The sequence below is a fragment of the Bos indicus genome, chromosome 12, assembly GCF_029378745.1.
Source record: "Bos indicus isolate NIAB-ARS_2022 breed Sahiwal x Tharparkar chromosome 12, NIAB-ARS_B.indTharparkar_mat_pri_1.0, whole genome shotgun sequence".
Lineage (NCBI taxonomy): Eukaryota > Metazoa > Chordata > Mammalia > Artiodactyla > Bovidae > Bos > Bos indicus.
This window is the reverse complement of record NC_091771.1, coordinates 50,319,685-50,336,327: the sequence shown is the minus strand read 5'-3', so window position 1 is coordinate 50,336,327 and position 16,643 is coordinate 50,319,685. Positions and strand designations below refer to the sequence as shown.

The following is a 16,643-nucleotide window of genomic DNA, read 5'->3' as shown; positions in this document are numbered from 1 at the left end:
GAATACCTCTGTGAGAGAAAGGAAGAGAGTGGTGTTTTGTGGCATATTGTCTTGTGCACACTGTATAACCTGTCAGGTGTGTTTATTTAGAAAACCCATTCCAAACAGATACGGGGTGGTAATATTTAAGCATTTCGAGTGAGGGGAAGTGGGTTGAGGAGGCAGTGGAAGGAAGTGGGTTGATTATATTGTAAGATATAATCTTACAATAACCCTCTCTTAGCTCCTTCCCTGGTGGCTCAGACAATAAAGAATCTGCCTACAATACAGGAGACCTAGGTTCGATCCCTGGGTTGGGAAGATTCCCTGGAGGAGGACATAGCAACCCACTTCACTCTTCTTGCCTGAAGAATCCTCACGGACAGAGGAGCCAGGCGGGATACTGTTGGGTTTGGGAAGAGTCGGATGTGACTGAGTGACTAAGCGCTACTCTGACCCTAAAGGACAAAGCAGTTTGAACAGGGAATGATGGAGTACACTTTACTATTGTAATATTCTCACACAATAGAGAGGTTTAAGAGAACAGCATCAAAGAGACAGTCTACCAAGAGCCTTGAGAGCCTTGAGAAAGGGAAAAGCATATCAGAGCCAACAAAGTTCCTTCTAGGTCACCAGGGTAGTAGATCTGATTAGGACTTGAGGTCAAAATCAAACGTGTAACAAGTGTTCATTTCCCTTGAAAAACAAAGACCTAAAAAACCTTCCTTAAAAAAAAATATTCTTTGTTCAGATGACCAAAGCCCCTGTGTGTGTTAATGAAAGAATCATAAATTTCTTTTGAAATGGAAAAAAATTCATCATAATTTCGTGATTTAAAACATGAGTATTTTTTGAGATTATTAGTAAATAAGATTCAGAAATCATGTAGACTTTAGAAGGAACTGAAACCAAGCAAATATGATTACTTAAAAAAAAAAAGTCTTAGGGTCCCATTGAGAATGGTCCCTTCTCCAGAGGGCAGCAGAGACACCCAAAAGAAAACGGAGATCTCGGCGACCCGAGAGAGGACGAGTTGGTCGGGGCAGGGCCGGCGCTGGGCGCAAGACTGCTGCCCGAGGGGCGGGTTGGAGGAGCGGTCGGGGACCGCGGCCGGAAAAAGAGGCAAAGAGGTGACTTCTCAGATAAGCTTTCAGAGACAACGGTCTCCGCCCGCCCGCCCGTCCGGAGGCGGGGTGGCAGCCGGATTAAAGAAGCAGCCAGCCTGGAAGGAAGGAAGAAGCGAGGGAGGGACGGGAACAGTAGGAGGAGGAGCAGCGAGCTGGGCTGCAGCGACCGGAGGAGGAGCGGCCCCCGCGAGGCCGCGTTTCGTTTTTGTTATTTTCCACCGAAGTAGTTTTCGCAGGCCCTCCGGGGGTACCGATCGCGCCGAAGCCCAGGGACCCCGACCTTCCAGGTGACAGCCGGTCACCCTGGTAGGAATCAGCTCCGCCCCAAGTCACCCCCTCCCGCCCGCCCACAGCCGGTTCCCCGCCCAGCCTCCCTGTGCCCGCCCGCGGCGAGCGGCGGCCGCAGCGGCTCTGCAGCGCCGGAGAGGGCGGCGAGGGCCCTCGGACCCCGCGGAGCCGCGGACGAGGAACGGGAGGTCTGACCCCACGCGCGAGCCCGAGAAAGGAGAATGGCGATTTAATTCGCCCTCTTCAGCCAGTCCTGCTGGCCGGCGCTGCCCGGGTGCCCGCCGCCAAAGCCCGGGAGCCGCGCCCGGAGAAGTGCTGCATGGGGCAGGGCCGTTAGGGCGCGGAGTTCGGGGTCGCGCCGAGTAGGGCGCACGGCCCAGCGCAGCAGTTGGCACAGTTTCGGCGGCGCCTTCAACGCGAGAACTGGGGGGGTGGGGGGCGCGGCGGGCCTTTCCCCCGGCCTCCGTGCCCTCCTCGGGAGGAGTGAGTTATGGAGCCCCCCAGCTGCATTCAGGATGAGCCGTTCCCGCACCCACTGGAGCCCGAGCCTGGCACCCCGGCGCAGCCTGGCCCGGGGAAGCCGAGCGACAAAAGGTTCCGGCTGTGGTACGTAGGGGGGTCGTGCCTGGACCGCAGGACCACGCTACCCATGCTGCCCTGGCTCATGGCCGAGATCCGCCGGCGCAGCCAGAAGCCCGAGGCGGGCGGCTGCGGGGCGCCGGCGGCCCGCGAGGTGCTTCTGGTGCTCAGCGCGCCCTTCCTGCGTTGCATCCCTGCGCCGGGCGCCGGGGCCACTGGGGGCTCCGGCTCGACGGCCGCGCAGCCCAACCCGGCCGTGTTCATTTTCGAGCACAAGGCGCAACACATCTCGCGCTTCATCCACAACAGCCAGGACCTCACCTACTTTGCTTACCTGATCAAGGCTCAGCCCGACGACCCGGAGTCACAGATGGCCTGCCATGTTTTCCGCGCTGCAGACCCCAATCAGGCAAGACCGCGCCGCTCCGAGGCCCCGGGGAGGGTCCGACACACCCGGGAGGAGTGGCGGGGCTGCGGGCTCCGGTACCACCAGTTAAGGACCGGCTCTGGTCCGGCTGCTGGCGCGCGCCCTCCACGTGGCGCACTTGAGCGCAGCTGGTCCGGCTCCTCGGACCCCGAGTTCGGGAGCTGGCTTTTGGGGGCGGATGGGGTGGCGGGAGCAGATGACCCGCAGGAACGAGGAAGAGAGAGGGACGCTGAGTGGCTTCGAGACGGCAGAGGAGCTAGGACGATGCGGGGAGCAGCGCACGTCCTGGCAGGATCCCGACGTCTTGGGGTGTGACTGGAGAGATGGCATGCCCGGCCTTGGTCGAGGGTGTGAGTGCGTGCAGGTGTGTGTTTGAGTGAACGCGGGAGAGGGTTGGGTTCCTAAAGGCCCCCGCACTCACCCTGGGTCTTGGTCGAGCCCTGTTCCTTAGCCTCTTGGATGGTCGCATCTTCGTCACAATAACACCTGCAGGTCTCCGATGTGGGAAGATGTTTCAGAGCCGGGCTTAGGGAGAAGTTACTAGACACTGTCAGATTGTCAGCAAAATACGAACCCGCGTTTAGATGTTGAGCGGAAAGACTTTTTTTTGTGTGCCGTTTTTTACACACTAATTGGAGACAGAATCAATACCCACTTGCGTGATTTAAAAATCAGTGTCTTAGAAGAGGCAAAAAAATCTCTATTCTAATATCATTTCTCTCGAGTTTACGAAATCGAGGTGCCTGTTACCAAACAGTACATTTTTACTTCCTTAAGAAACGGACACAATCCTTTTTTCTTCTGGAGAGAGAAATTTAAACAGTCTTTACCACATTTTGGTTGTGTCTTGAACAACAACACCCCCTCCCCCCCTTTTTAAAAAAATGTGTAAGAGGTTTTTTTTTTTTTTTTACCGTGTCAAAAGTCCCTGAGATGCTGTCATTTTTTAGTTGTTTATTTGTTTGGGCAAAGTACTTAGATTCTTTGGGAAAATAGTGATGTCTAAATGTAAATCAATAGTCTCAGTTGTACTATGTGGCCAGGTTCTTTAGCAGCTGGCCAATTAACAGATGAGAAAAACATTCTATAAGGAAGTCTTTAATTTTTGAAAATTCATATGATACTAGAATATATACATTTTCAAAAATTAAAGCATCTAGTATCTGTAACGGAGAAGGAAATGGCAACCCACTCCAGTATTCTTGCCTGGAGAATCCCAGGGACAGAGGAGCCTCGTGGGCTGCCCTCTGTGGGGTTGCACAGAGTCAGACACCACTCAAGCAACTTAGCAGCAACAGCAGCAGTATCTGTAACAGAAAGACTGTCTGTTTAATAGCTTTCCACAAAAGGCCTATAGTTCAGCTGAAGAAAATCAAAGTTCAATATCTTCTGATTCCATCAGTTACTTTGTAAGCTAGTTTAATATGCTCAGAACTCCCAGTGTGAAGAGAGCAATTTTGATTTATGGGACCTCTGTTACATTATGGTAAAATACCTTATTACAGATGATCTCAGAATCCTAACCATGATTAAAATGAATTTCATTTCATACTTATCTGTTCAAAATTTATTTTTAGCTGTCAGCTATGTTGAAGTTGGAGGGCAGCATGTTCTTTATTTCCACTGTTGTAGTATTGTATTTATCACTATCTTTATTGTTTTAAGGTTTTGGGGTTCTGTGAGTAAGATGGAAGTAGTGGCATTTTTTAGGACTTTAAGGAATATTTCAAGATTCTTGATAGTTCTTTCCTTCAGGTCTGAAGCATGACACATCATTGCTAATTTCACTGATGGTCAAGGTTTGTCTCTGGATTATAGCACCTTAAATTCTCAACAGTAGCTATTGAGTTTTCCCTGGACTCATTGAAGTTTAATTAAAACATCCCATTTTATTTACCTTCCTTTTTGTGTTTAGATTTGAGAGCCTGAATGTGCGGTCACTTTACAAATAATAGCATGTGTAAGCTTATGTACCCGCTATGTAGGAGCAGTGGAAGCCAAATGGCTTTTTGATAAAAGAAGAAACAAATTTTTCCTGTTTATTGTCATTTCCTAGTTGAGTCTTTGATCTAAAGATGTAGATTCCTATTTGCCCCAAACCTAGAGAGCCCCTGGCAGAGGATCATTAATTTGAAAGGCCAGATGTTGTCTACTTAAGAATTATCTCCAGCCATAAATCAAGGGTTACAAACCTCCACGGCTGGGAGGATGGTTGAGTGAGGTCCATAGGGAACTAAATAGGGAAATTCTTTCTCAAGGTGCTGCTCAGCTCCAGATGGAAATTACGTTAACAGAATATAAGCTCAGTGTTGACCAAACTTCTGATTTCTCAAGAGAAAATGGAAATTTGGATTTTTACATATGAGTCCACATTTTAAAGTATTAGCAAGTATTTTAAACATTTAAGAATCCTATCTGGGCTAAACAAAACACATCTGAAGTTTGGCTTCAGAGATCTAAGGACGGCCACTTTTGATCTTGCACATAAATATTTGTTGAGTGGCCAAGTGCAGTCATTAGATACTGTGCGCTCTTTGTCACATTTCCTTTTGAAATAGTGAGGAGAGTTAGAATGATTTGGAAGGCAGAATTTATAAGTCAGATTCCCAGTAGTGATGATTCCGCAGTTGAACTTGTTTGAGGATGAATTCACATTATTTCCATCCAGCAGTATACCTCATATAGCGTAGAATCTCTGGATTTTTCTGAGCACCTATGAAATGAGAAGGAAGAAAATTTGCTGTTTGCAATTCTACATTTGAAGTAGAGACTTATTTGTTCTTGTTTAGTCGCTAAATCATATCTGACTCTTGCGACCCCATGGACTGTAGCCCGCCAGGCTCCTCTGTCCATGGGATTTACCAGGCAAGACTACTGGAGTGGGTTGCCATTTCTTTCTCCAGGGGATCTTCCCAACACAGGGATTGAATCTGCATCTCCTGCATTGGCAGGCGGGTTCTTTACCACTAAGCCATCGGGAAACCCCAGAGAATTATTTAGTTGGACTTTAAGATTATGGCTAAATCTCCTAAGTATTTTCTACAGTTCCTGAACAAAATATGGAAGGTAGCCTGGAGCAGAAGTCCTGCAAACATCCCTAAGTAAACTAGCCTCTGCTTTGTCTCTCTTGCCTGTCCCTTTTCTGAAATAGACTTGTCTGTTGGTTGACCATGTAACTTATTGTTTAATGCAGGACAATTTTTATGAGAAAGGAGGCGTCGTTAAACTTACACCGGCATAACAACTATAAAACTGGACCATTTAGGGCAAACAGGAACATAAATGACCATAGATAAATGGAAAAGTTTGTGTTTCTGCCAAGTCACTGAAATGGAGGATAGTGGTTTCTGTATATAAAATGATGATGTTTTGCAGCATATCTACTCACACATCTTTTGTGGGGTGGATCTCTGTGTGACCTCAAAGATGAGAGTGCTGTGTGTATGCGAGTAGCTTGGGTCTGTTGTGGGGAGTTGCCATAGTGATGTGCCCTTTGGCTCCACACCTTCCTGGTGGGTAAGAGTCAGCCTGAGGATGCTAAACCTTAGTCAGCCTGGAGGAGAGCTCTGCCATAATGCTCTGATGCAGAGCTATTTCTCCCAGGTGCAAAGAGAGGTGTGGGTTGGGAGCAAGTGAACTAGTTCCAGTTCAAATATATGCCAATACAGATTGCTTCCCATTTATTCAAGCCTGTGTAGTCTTGCATGGGAGGAATGTCAGTCAGCACACATCAGCCAAGGTTGGATATTTGAAAAGTGCTTAACTCTGCATAACTTAAAAAACAATTACACTGGCATAAATTGAGTTGTAGACTTAAAACTGGTTGGAGAAACCAAGAATCTCTGATTCTATACCGAAAATCTTGGGAAGGTCACTAATATTCTTCAAAGTACTTACCTTTATCTACTTTCAGAAAGAGCCTGAATGTTGCATTCAGAAAATACTACATACTGAGCGACTTCACTTTCACTTTTCACTTTTATGCGTTGGAGAAGGAAATGACAACCCACTCCACTGTTCTTGCCTGGAGAATCCCAGGGATGGGGGAGCCTGGTGGGCTGCCGTCTATGGGGTCGCACAGAGTCGGACACGACTGAAGCAACTTAGCAGCAGCAGCATTATCTCCATTTCCCCATTAAAAAGCAGAACTTGTTTTATGTTATATATATATTTTTATATTAAAAATAAGAATTGTTAGTGTTTGTAACGCTTGTTAGAGATTACATGTATTTGCATAAGACTCAACAGCATATGTTTCAGATTACAGAATGAGTAGTCATTTAAAACACAAAAACATGATTGCTGTAATTTTCATTGATTTCGTTTGTGTATATATTCCTTGAAGCTCACAAGAATGTACTTTCAAAGAGATTTTACAAATTGTGTTCTTAAAATTAAAAAGTGAACCCGACATGGTTTATTTTCAACTCTAAGTTCTCTAAGCCTGTGGGTTTTTTGCTTCTTTTAAAATAGTATTTTCTGAACTTTGCTCAGATAACCAATTTTCACCCATATATTTTCAAAAGATCATTTTTAGTGTTGTCAGAGTTGAGGATCAGTGGATCTGGGAATATACAAACAAGGAAACCAGAGAAATAGAAACCTGGAAATTTTCACATCTCTCTCTATGCTTTCCAAGTACTTTGTGCTATTCTAGACAGGTAGCTCTCTTCCCTCGTGTTTGCTCTGGTCACTTTTTTTGTTCTCTCCCTTTCTAATCTGAGGTGGATCTAATCTGCTTTGGCTTTGTGGTAGGATCCTGACTACCTTATCTAGGGGAAGGGTAAAAATGTATACCCAGAGACTCCCACTTGTGAATTGGCGTGTTATAGTGAAGATGGTGGTGTTTGGTATCAAGGCTTGTTTATCATAAACCAGAGCTTCTCAAACTTGAGTGTGTGTCAGAATCACCTGGTAAGCTTGTTCGAACAGACCGGTGGCCCCCACCCTCAGTTTCTGATGTTATCAAGTTCTCTGATGATGTTCAGACTCTGGTCTGGGGACCACGGTTTGAGACCCACTGCCTTCAGTGATTCTGTTCATCTGGTTGGCTATATAATCCTTTCTATTCTCTTGGTTATTTTTGTAGCTGTTCTCAAACTTGAAAGCTCAGGGTGAGTGTGGGGAGGAATAATATCTACAGAAGATTTTTAAGAAACTCTTCATTTTATAGCTTAATAAGCTTTGCCTATTTTCTTTGCTAGATAGACATTATTCTGCCAGACATGCTGAGTCTAGCCCTATGTTTAATGAAAACATTACCTTTCAAGCCAACGTTTTAGGTTCTTCAGATGGCATAATCAATTTATAAGGAATATAGTCTAATGTTCAGTTATGATACAGTTTTGCAAAAATCAAAGCTTTATTTATTGAATCTGCAGAACTAACATGTAAAACATCAGTATGTGTAACATACTGTCTAGTAAGAAAAAAATCAGGCAAGAAGAAACAGAATTGATAATTTGGTGAAAAGGATTATGACTACTCTGAGTGATTATTGCAAACTTTTCTCTCCTTCCCCTTCTTCCTCCTCCTTTTTCTTTTTAAAATCTCACGGCTTTTGTTTGTTTTGTTAAAATCATCTGGATGGTGATTTTAGACGCCCATTTCTTTTGGGCTGTGTTGCCGTGTTGTTGTGGCTCCCCAGGTAGCGCTAGTGGTAAAGAACCTGCCAGCCAATGTAGGAGACAGAAGAGACACAGGTTCAATCCCTAGGTTGGGAAGATCCCCTGGGGAAGGGCATGGCACCCCACTCCAGTATTCTTGCCTGGAGAATCCCCATGGACAGAGGAGCCTGGTGGGCTAGAGTCCATGCAGTCGCACAGAGTTGGACACGACTGCAGCGACTTACGATGCACCACCACATGCCATGTTTTTAGTTAGAGATATCCCCCTGTAAAATGAGGGACAGATCAATTATAAACTAATTTTGTAGTACATTCAGAATTATTGACCAGATAAAGGATTTTGTTTGAATTGTGGTCTATATAAAATATTAACACAAATTTAGTAATTCATTGGGAGGCATCAACTAAGCATGCCATTGGCTTGTTACTTTAAGGGTGTAATGTGATTACAAACATACACAATAGTACGTCTATCTAAATAGCTTTTTAATGCTTAAAAGCTAACCTTTGTTGAGCTCTTGCTGGATGATATTACTGCCTTTAGTGCTTGTCCTAGGTAATCACATTTTATCCTCACAGTAACAGTGTAAAGTATGTATAAGTCTTCCTCCCATTTTACAGATGAGAAAACTGAGCTAAAGAAAGTTTAAATATTTCCCTAAAGCACAAAGCTTGTAATGGTAGAAACAGTTTTCAATCTGTGTGAATAGATCTCTTATCTGTTACTCTAAAAATATGATTTTAATTGTTAGTGATAGGAAGCTTTATGCTATCACTTTTTCCCCATTTAAAAAAAAATATAGTTGTTTTATTTTGTTTTCCAGTTTTACTGAAGTATAATTAACAAGTGAAAGTGTGTTAGTTGCTTAGTTGTGTCCAGCTCTTTGTGATCCCATGGACTGTAGCCTGCCAGGCTCCTCTGTCCATGGAATTCTCCACGCAAGAATACTGCAGTGGGTTGCCATTCCCTTCTCCAGGGGATCTTCCAGACCCAGAGATCAAACTGAGTCTTCTGCATTGCTGCTGCTAAGTCACTTCAGTCATGTCCAACTCCGTGTGACCCCATGGACGGCAGCCCACCAGGCTCCCCTGTCCCTGAGATTGTCCAAGCAAGAATACTGGAGTGGGTTGCCATTTCCTTCTCCAATGCATGAAAGTGAAAAGTAAAAGTGAAGTCGCTCAGTCATGTCTGACTCAGCGACCCCATGGACTGCAGCCTACCAGGCTTCTCCATCCATGGGATTTTCCAGGCAAGAGTACTGGAGTGGGGTGCCATTGCCTTCTCTGGTCTTCTGCACTGGAGGCAGATTATTTACCATCAAAAAAGTTGTACATATTTAAAGGTATAATGTAGTGTTTTCATATACATATCAAATGGAAGGATTACCACATCAAGCTAATTAACATACCCATCAACTCAGACAGGTATTGTTTTCTCTGTGTGTGTATGGTGAGAAAACTTAAGATCTACTCTTATGGCAAATTTCAAGTATACAATATAGTATTATTAATTATAGTCACCATACTCTCTATTAGATCTTCAGAACTTTCTCATCCTGCATAATTGAAGTGTGTTTCCTTTGACCAACATCTCCCTATGTCTCCCATCCCCCAGCCTCTGGCAACCACTTTTACTCTTTGCATTTATGAGTCTGACTTTTTAAATTCCATGTATAAGTGAGATCATGCACTGTTTGTCCATCCCCCACCCCACCCCCGCCCCACTTTTTAATTAAAAATCTCCACATTTAAATGTATTCACTGAATTTATAAAATAATAATGAAATGCTGAATGCATGCTTGGATATAGTTTTGCCAGTGTGTATTTTTGTTTCACTGGAAAGTGAAAAGTCTGCATGATCTGTTAGACTGGTGAAGCTGACCTCTAGTCTTTTACATTGTGTCTTTAGGAGTGGCAGGAAAGTAAACTGTGAGAGTCTTGTTTGCAACCTTTGTAGCTACTTTGAGGGGAAGTGTTGCCGCTCAGTCATGTCCTACTGGACTGTAGCCCACCAGGCTCCTCTGTCCTTAGAATTTTATAGGCAAGAATACTGGAGTGGGTTACCATTTCCTTCTCCAGGGGATCTTTCCAACCCAGGAATTGAATCTGGGTCTCCTGCACTGCAGGCAGATTCTTTGCTGTCTTAGCCACCAGGGAAGCCCTGATAACTACTTTAGTTTAGAATAAAAATTCTTTAGGATATGTATTTAAGAATGGGTACAACCATGCATTTGTTTTATTGACCCTTAAAGGATATAAATATTGTAAAGTATAACAAAGTAGAAAGTATAAATTATAAAAATGTAATATCAAAGTATATAATTATAAAGTGTGAAATTATAAAATATAAAAGTAGTGCATCTTACCATCATTATAAAACATATACAATAAAGCAAAAAATATTGGTATCAAGTTGTGCTATTTTAATTACCTTGGGTTAAAGGGAAAGAATACGTAAATTTTAAGGTTATCCCAGTGACCTGATGGGCTGATATATGATTTTGCAGGAGTTCAAGTAGGGAAAGGTGGTTCAAAACAGCATTCATAGGTTCACAATAACTTCAGCCTGCTGAACCCACGCTGTGGCAGCCAGTGCCATAGGCATGTGTTTGGGAAAATAACATCGTTCATCACATTGAATTTAGCTCATTAGTGTAATTGTTACTGGTTTTATACTTGTGTTTGTGGGTATTTTGAAAGTTGGCTTTGGTTTGAAAATTGTTTAAAAGCTAGAGCTGTAAGTATCTAAAGTTTATGTCTAGATTTTTGTGACCATATTTAAAGTAACAGTAAAATAATCATGTTAACATCTTAATTTATCTTCAAAAGTATTCTAACAACCAAAGGTAAGTTCAGAAAACTCCTGGCTTAAACTTTCAGGTGTTATTTAATATGACTCCCATCATCTATGATCCTATGACAGAGAGAGAAAAAAGTATGAGATTAAAATTTTGATGGGTTTAATTTCAGATAATCTTAACACAGGTATTTGCAGCTCTATGAAAAAGATACAGAGGTATTCTCCAAATTACTGATCCCTTCCGAGTTTTATTTCTTGTAAGAGGTTGGGTTGGAAAGAGGATCTCCTAGTAATGTGATCTTCCTGGTTAAATATAGAAGCCTAAATTTGCTGCTTCAGATCTTTTATTTTGTGGATGCCCTGGACGTGAGTTAAGTGAACTCCGGGAGTTGGTGATGGACAGGGAGGCCTGGCGTGCTGCGATTCATGGGGTCGCAAAGAGTTGGACACGACTGAGTGACTAAACTGAACTGAACTTAACTAGTTGGATAGTCCTCACTTTCAAACTCTTGAGAATTTTTACAGGAATTTCTATAATTGTCAAAGTTAGAACATAGAACTTTGTACTGTCAGTATTATATAACTTCTGAGTAGTTTGAAATCAATTTCAGATTGCAAGTCAAACAGTGTTTCTGGTTGAGCAAATCAAGTAATATTTTATGTCTCACAATTGTATCTTCATTCACATTTTCCATAATAGGTTATACAATGTGGACAGGTGTATTTATGGCTTAGGGTTTTACAAAGCAATAAGCAAATCTGTCTTCTGGCCTCAGACAGCTCCCAGTTTTTTCAATTCACCTCTTGCCCTGACTTCAGCCATTTAATTCTCATTAGCTCGGCAGCTCGAGGGATTTTCTTGAGTTTACCTGAAATTAAACTGATGGCTTTCCTTCTTGGTTCTGCAAGTATTTCTGTTCCTTAGATTTCCAGTGTCTTAATACCGGGCTTCCTAAGTGGTGCTAGTGGTAAACAACCTGCCTGCCAATGCAGGAGATTTAAGAGATGTGGGTTTGATCCCTGGGTCGGGAAGATCTCATGGAGGAGGGCATGGCAACCCACTCCAGGCAAGGCAGTGTCTCTTGCCTGGAGACTCCCATGGACAGAGGAGCCAAAGAGTCGGACAGGGCTTAAGCAACTTAGCACGCACGCACATTTCTTTATACCTGGTGGGATACCCCATTACTCTGTGTTGCATGCGCTGCATCCTCCACTTTGGAGACTACCCAGTGTCTACTGTCGGACTCTTAAATATTGTGCACTGCCTGCTTGATTGAATTTCTTTCCACTTTTGGAAGCTGGAGTTCCCCCTTCTGAGGGATGATCTGGTTGTCTGGTCCTTACCCCTTCCTGTTGGTTCCCTCCAAAGCTGTTAGCCATTATTTACTGATTTTATTTTGGCTTTCATATGGAATTTTGCTAAGATCTATTGGCAGGAACATAGCCTAGTAGTGATAGGTAGTAGGCACGATCCCTCTATATTCACCCATAATTCTATATCTAATTTGAGGAAGATTCAGTAGGCTGAATTTAGGAAACTAGATTTCTGTCTAGTTTCTAATAGTACTGATAAAGCAATATGAAAGTGGGTGGTGTTATATTTTATTTTTCGACAGCCCTTTATATTTTAACTTCCCCCATTGATCCTCAATTCAAATGGCCATATTGTTCTGTTAAAATAATAATGGCATTTGATAAAATTGCCTGCTCTATATTCCTTAAAAAAAAGTGTGTTAGTTATAGCAATAACTAATAACTAATATAACTAACCAATACCACTAACCAATAACTAATATGACATGTAGGATCTGGAAGTTAATTGATATTAAACCTTCATTTCTGTTGGAAGTTAGGGTGAAGATATGTTGAGATTATATTGTTCATTTTAATAACTGGAGTATGAACATGACCAAATTAAATCTAGCTTAATTAATATATGAGGTAGTATTGAAATTCTTTGGAATAAAAGTATATTAAAAAAAATCTTCAATTTCTCAACTATTCTTACCTAAGCCCGTCTTGTAGTTTAACAGAGTTTGTTATCTCTCTTTTGCTTGATCCACCACAATTATCCAGCATTTGATTCTATCTTTAGAAAGTATGCTCTAAACTTCTAGGAACCATGTTAAAAAATAATAGATATATATTCATGATAATATTAGCTCTAAGCAGTATATATGTGTTTAGTTTCTTTTTCAAACTTTGACTTCTTTCTTTTCCTCTTTTTATTTTTTAAATTGTGAAAGTATGATAGCACATTTAATGGGAGACTTGGAAAATACAGAGCAAAGTTACATATAGTTCCACTATATAATACAATTATTTTTTTAAGTAGACAAATTAAGATTTTTTTAGTTGGAGTTTCAATATGAAACTCAAAAATTAATGGAATGAACAGACAGAAAAGTAGAAGGTATAGTAGACCTGAAAAGCACTGTGAACCAATTCAACCTAATTAAGATGAATACAGTTTTCACACAACTGCTAAGTCACTCCAGTCGTGTCCGACTCTGTGCGACTTCATAGACGGCAGCCCATCAGGCTCTCCGGTCCCTGGGATTCTCCAGGCAAGAACACTGGAGTGGGTTGCCATTTCCTTCAGCAGGATGCAAATATGTTCGTTTTCTTGACTCAGATCAGATCAGATCAGATCAGTCACTCAGTCGTGTCCAACTCTTTGCGACCCCATGAATCGCAGCATGTCAGGCCTCCCTGTCCATCACCAACTCCTGGAGTTCACTCAGACTCACGTCCATTGAGTCAGTGATGCCATCCAGCCATCTCATCCTCTGTCGTCCCCTTCTCCTCTTGCCCCCAATCCCTCCCAGCATCAGAGTCTTTTCCAATGAGTCAACTCTTCGCAGGAGGTGGCCAAAGGACTGGAGTTTCAGCTTTAGCATCATTCCTTCCAAAGAAATCCCAGGGCTGATCTTCAGAATGGACTGGTTGGATCTCCTTGCAGTCCAAGGGACTCTCAAGAGTCTTCTCCAACACCACAGTTCAAAAGCATCAATTCTGTGGCACTCAGCTATCTTCACAGTCCAACTCTCACATCCATACATGACCACAGGAAAAACCATAGCCTTGACTAGACGAAGCTTTGTTGGCCAAGTAATGTCTCTGCTTTTGAATATGCTATCTAGGTTGGTCATAACTTTCTTTCCAAGGAGTAAGCGTCTTTTAATTTCATGGCTGCAGTCACCATCTGCAGTGATTTTGGAGCCCAGAAAAATAAAGTCTGACATTGTTTCCACTGTTTCCCCATCTATTTCCCATGAAGTGATGGGACCAGATGCGATGATCTTCGTTTTCTGAATGTTGAGCTTTAAGCCAACTTTTTCACTCTCCACTTTCACTTTCATCAAGAGGCTTTTGAGTTCCTCTTCACTTTCTGTCATAAGGGTGGTGTCATCTGCATATCTGAGGTTATTGAAATTTTCCCAGCAGTCTTGATTCCAGCTTGTGCTTCTTCCAGCCCAGCGTTTCTCATGATGTACTCTGCATAGAAGTTAAATAAGCAGGGTGACAATATACAGCCTTGACGAACTCCTTTTCCTATTTGGAACCAGTCTGTTGTTCCATGTCCAGTTCTAACTGTTGCTTCCTGATCTGCATACAAATTTCTCAAGAGGCAGGTCAAGTGGTCTGGTATTCCCATCTCTTTCAGAATTTTCCACAGTTTATTGTGATCCACACAGTCAAAGGCTTTGGCATAGTCAAGAAAGCAGAAATAGATGCTTTTCTGGAACTCTCTTGCTTTTTGCATGATCCAGCGGATGTTGGCAATTTGATCTCTGGGTCTCAAACTTTAGCATGCATCACCTGGAGGGTTCATTTTCATGCTGATTGCTGGACCTCCATCCCCAGAGTTTCTGATTCAGTAAGTGTGGGGTGGGGCCAGAATTTGCATTTCTAGCAATTCCCAGGAGTTACTGATGCTGCTGGTGCAGAACCTCACTCTGACAACCACAGCTCTAGCCTGGGGGCTGACACACTCTTCCCTTTGTTTTTCTAAACACAGTTTTCTGTGAACACACCCCCCACTCATCTATTTACATATTGTCTATGGCTGCTTTCATTCTGCAATGACAGTACTGAGTGTTTTTGACAGAGACCCTATGGCCACCAAGCCCCAGGTTTTTATTACCTGGCATTTTATAGGAAATGTTTGCTGACCCCTTCTCTAGCAATCCTGTTAAAAATAGGTATTTTTATCTCCATTTAATAGATGAGAAAACTAAGTCAGTAATTTTCCTAAGGATGCAAGCCAGCAGTAGCAGCAGATCTGGATTTCCGAACCTCATGCCTTTTCTGAAGCCCACTTTGTAAGTTTTTTATCAATGGCCCTTAAATGTGTCTGTATAGCCCAGCCCTCTTCTCGGAGTGCCAGCTTCTTTCAGCATTTACATGCTTACTTGACATCTGCATGTGAATATGTAGTTGCTGATACTTATAACCTGGGAATTATATTTGAGTCCTAGTTTTCACTTCCCAAGTACAGTCCTGATGAAGAACAGTCCTCATTGAAGGAAGTCGTCATGTTGATTCTGCTTTCAACACTGACTTTTTTTAAATTTTTGGCTGCACTGGGCACGTGGGATCTTAGTTCCCTGACCAAGGATGGAACTGTGTCCTCTGCAGTGGAAGCCCAGAGCCAACCACTGGACTGTGGGAAGTCCAAAACTTAGTTTTTAGTATGTCCATGTCTCTCTAAGACCACTGCCACCACCTGGGTCTAATTCTCGTCAGGTCTTTCTGGGACTATTAGACTCCTCTCAACTATTCTCCCTGCTCTACTTTTGCTCTCTTATCAGTCCCTTCTTCAGTGGAAGCACAAACCAGACCAGATTCCCTTTGTGCTGAGAGTAATATCCAAATTCTTCTCACACAACCCTGCATGGCTCCGCCCCCCCTCAGTCTCCTCTTGGACTGCTCCTCTCCACATGCTCCCTACATTTCAGTCATCCTTAGCCAAGTCCAACTCAGATCACTGCAGAGTCTTCACAAGTGTGGTTTCCATTCTTAGCCATTCTTAGGTTTCAGTTCTTTGCTTGACTCACAAATAACACATCCTCAGATTGGCATCTGACAACGGTCTATCTAATAAAGTCAGTAGATATCTCAATTTTTCACTTATATCTCAGCCCTTTATTTGTTTTCCTTTTGGCATTCACACATTTAAAATTAATTTAAAACACATTTTCTCTGAATACTGTCACCACCTCTAGAATGTAAGCTCCAAAGAGACAGCAATCTTGTCTGGTCATGGTTGTATCCTCAGATCTGCTGCTGCTGCTGCTAAGTCACTTCAGTCATGTCCGACTCTGTGCGACCCCAGAGACAGCAGCCCACCAGGCTCCCCCATCCCTGGGATTCTCCAGGCAAGAACACTGGAGTGGGTTGCCATTTCCTTCTCCAATGCATGAAAGTGAAAAGTGAAATCCCTCAGTCGGGTCCGACTCCTAGCGACCCCATGGACTGTAGCCTACCAGGCTCCTCTGTCCATGGGATTTTCCAGGCACGGGTACTGGAGTGGGGTGCCATTGCCTTCACCGATCCTCAGATCTACTCCTATAGTAAAAGTTCTTGCTAACAAGTTGAAATTAAGCAAAGTAAGAGTTGGCCCCTACCCTCAAGGAATTTAAATCCACTGGTGAGAACTTAAAGTCTCCTGGCAGTAATTTGCATGTGCTCTCATACTTGTTGCTTTTCCTTAACTTTAAGAAGTGTTGATTTTATTGGTTGTGCAATATTATTTTTTCTTATGAATACTTATAATTTTAAAGACATCATACTGCTTACAGTATTAAATGTG

At 43.0% G+C, this 16,643-nt stretch overlaps 1 protein-coding gene across 5 annotated transcripts in view; it reads left to right on the top strand.

Annotated features, from left to right (window-relative positions):
- The first annotated feature begins 1,074 nt into the window (after positions 1–1,074).
- Positions 1,075–16,643, top strand: part of TBC1D4 (TBC1 domain family member 4) — a 210,753-nt gene continuing 195,184 nt past the window's right edge. Inside the window, exon 1 of one of the 5 annotated variants that reach the window (XM_070800342.1) lies at positions 1,075–2,382. In XM_070800342.1, the coding sequence (XP_070656443.1) occupies positions 1,885–2,382 (498 nt within the window). In that variant the 5' untranslated portion in view covers positions 1,075–1,884. Of the gene's footprint in view, positions 2,383–2,454; positions 2,765–16,643 lie in introns of those variants that run through there. The other 4 variants (XM_019971563.2, XM_019971564.2, XM_019971565.2 and 1 more) reach the window with 4 other exon arrangements.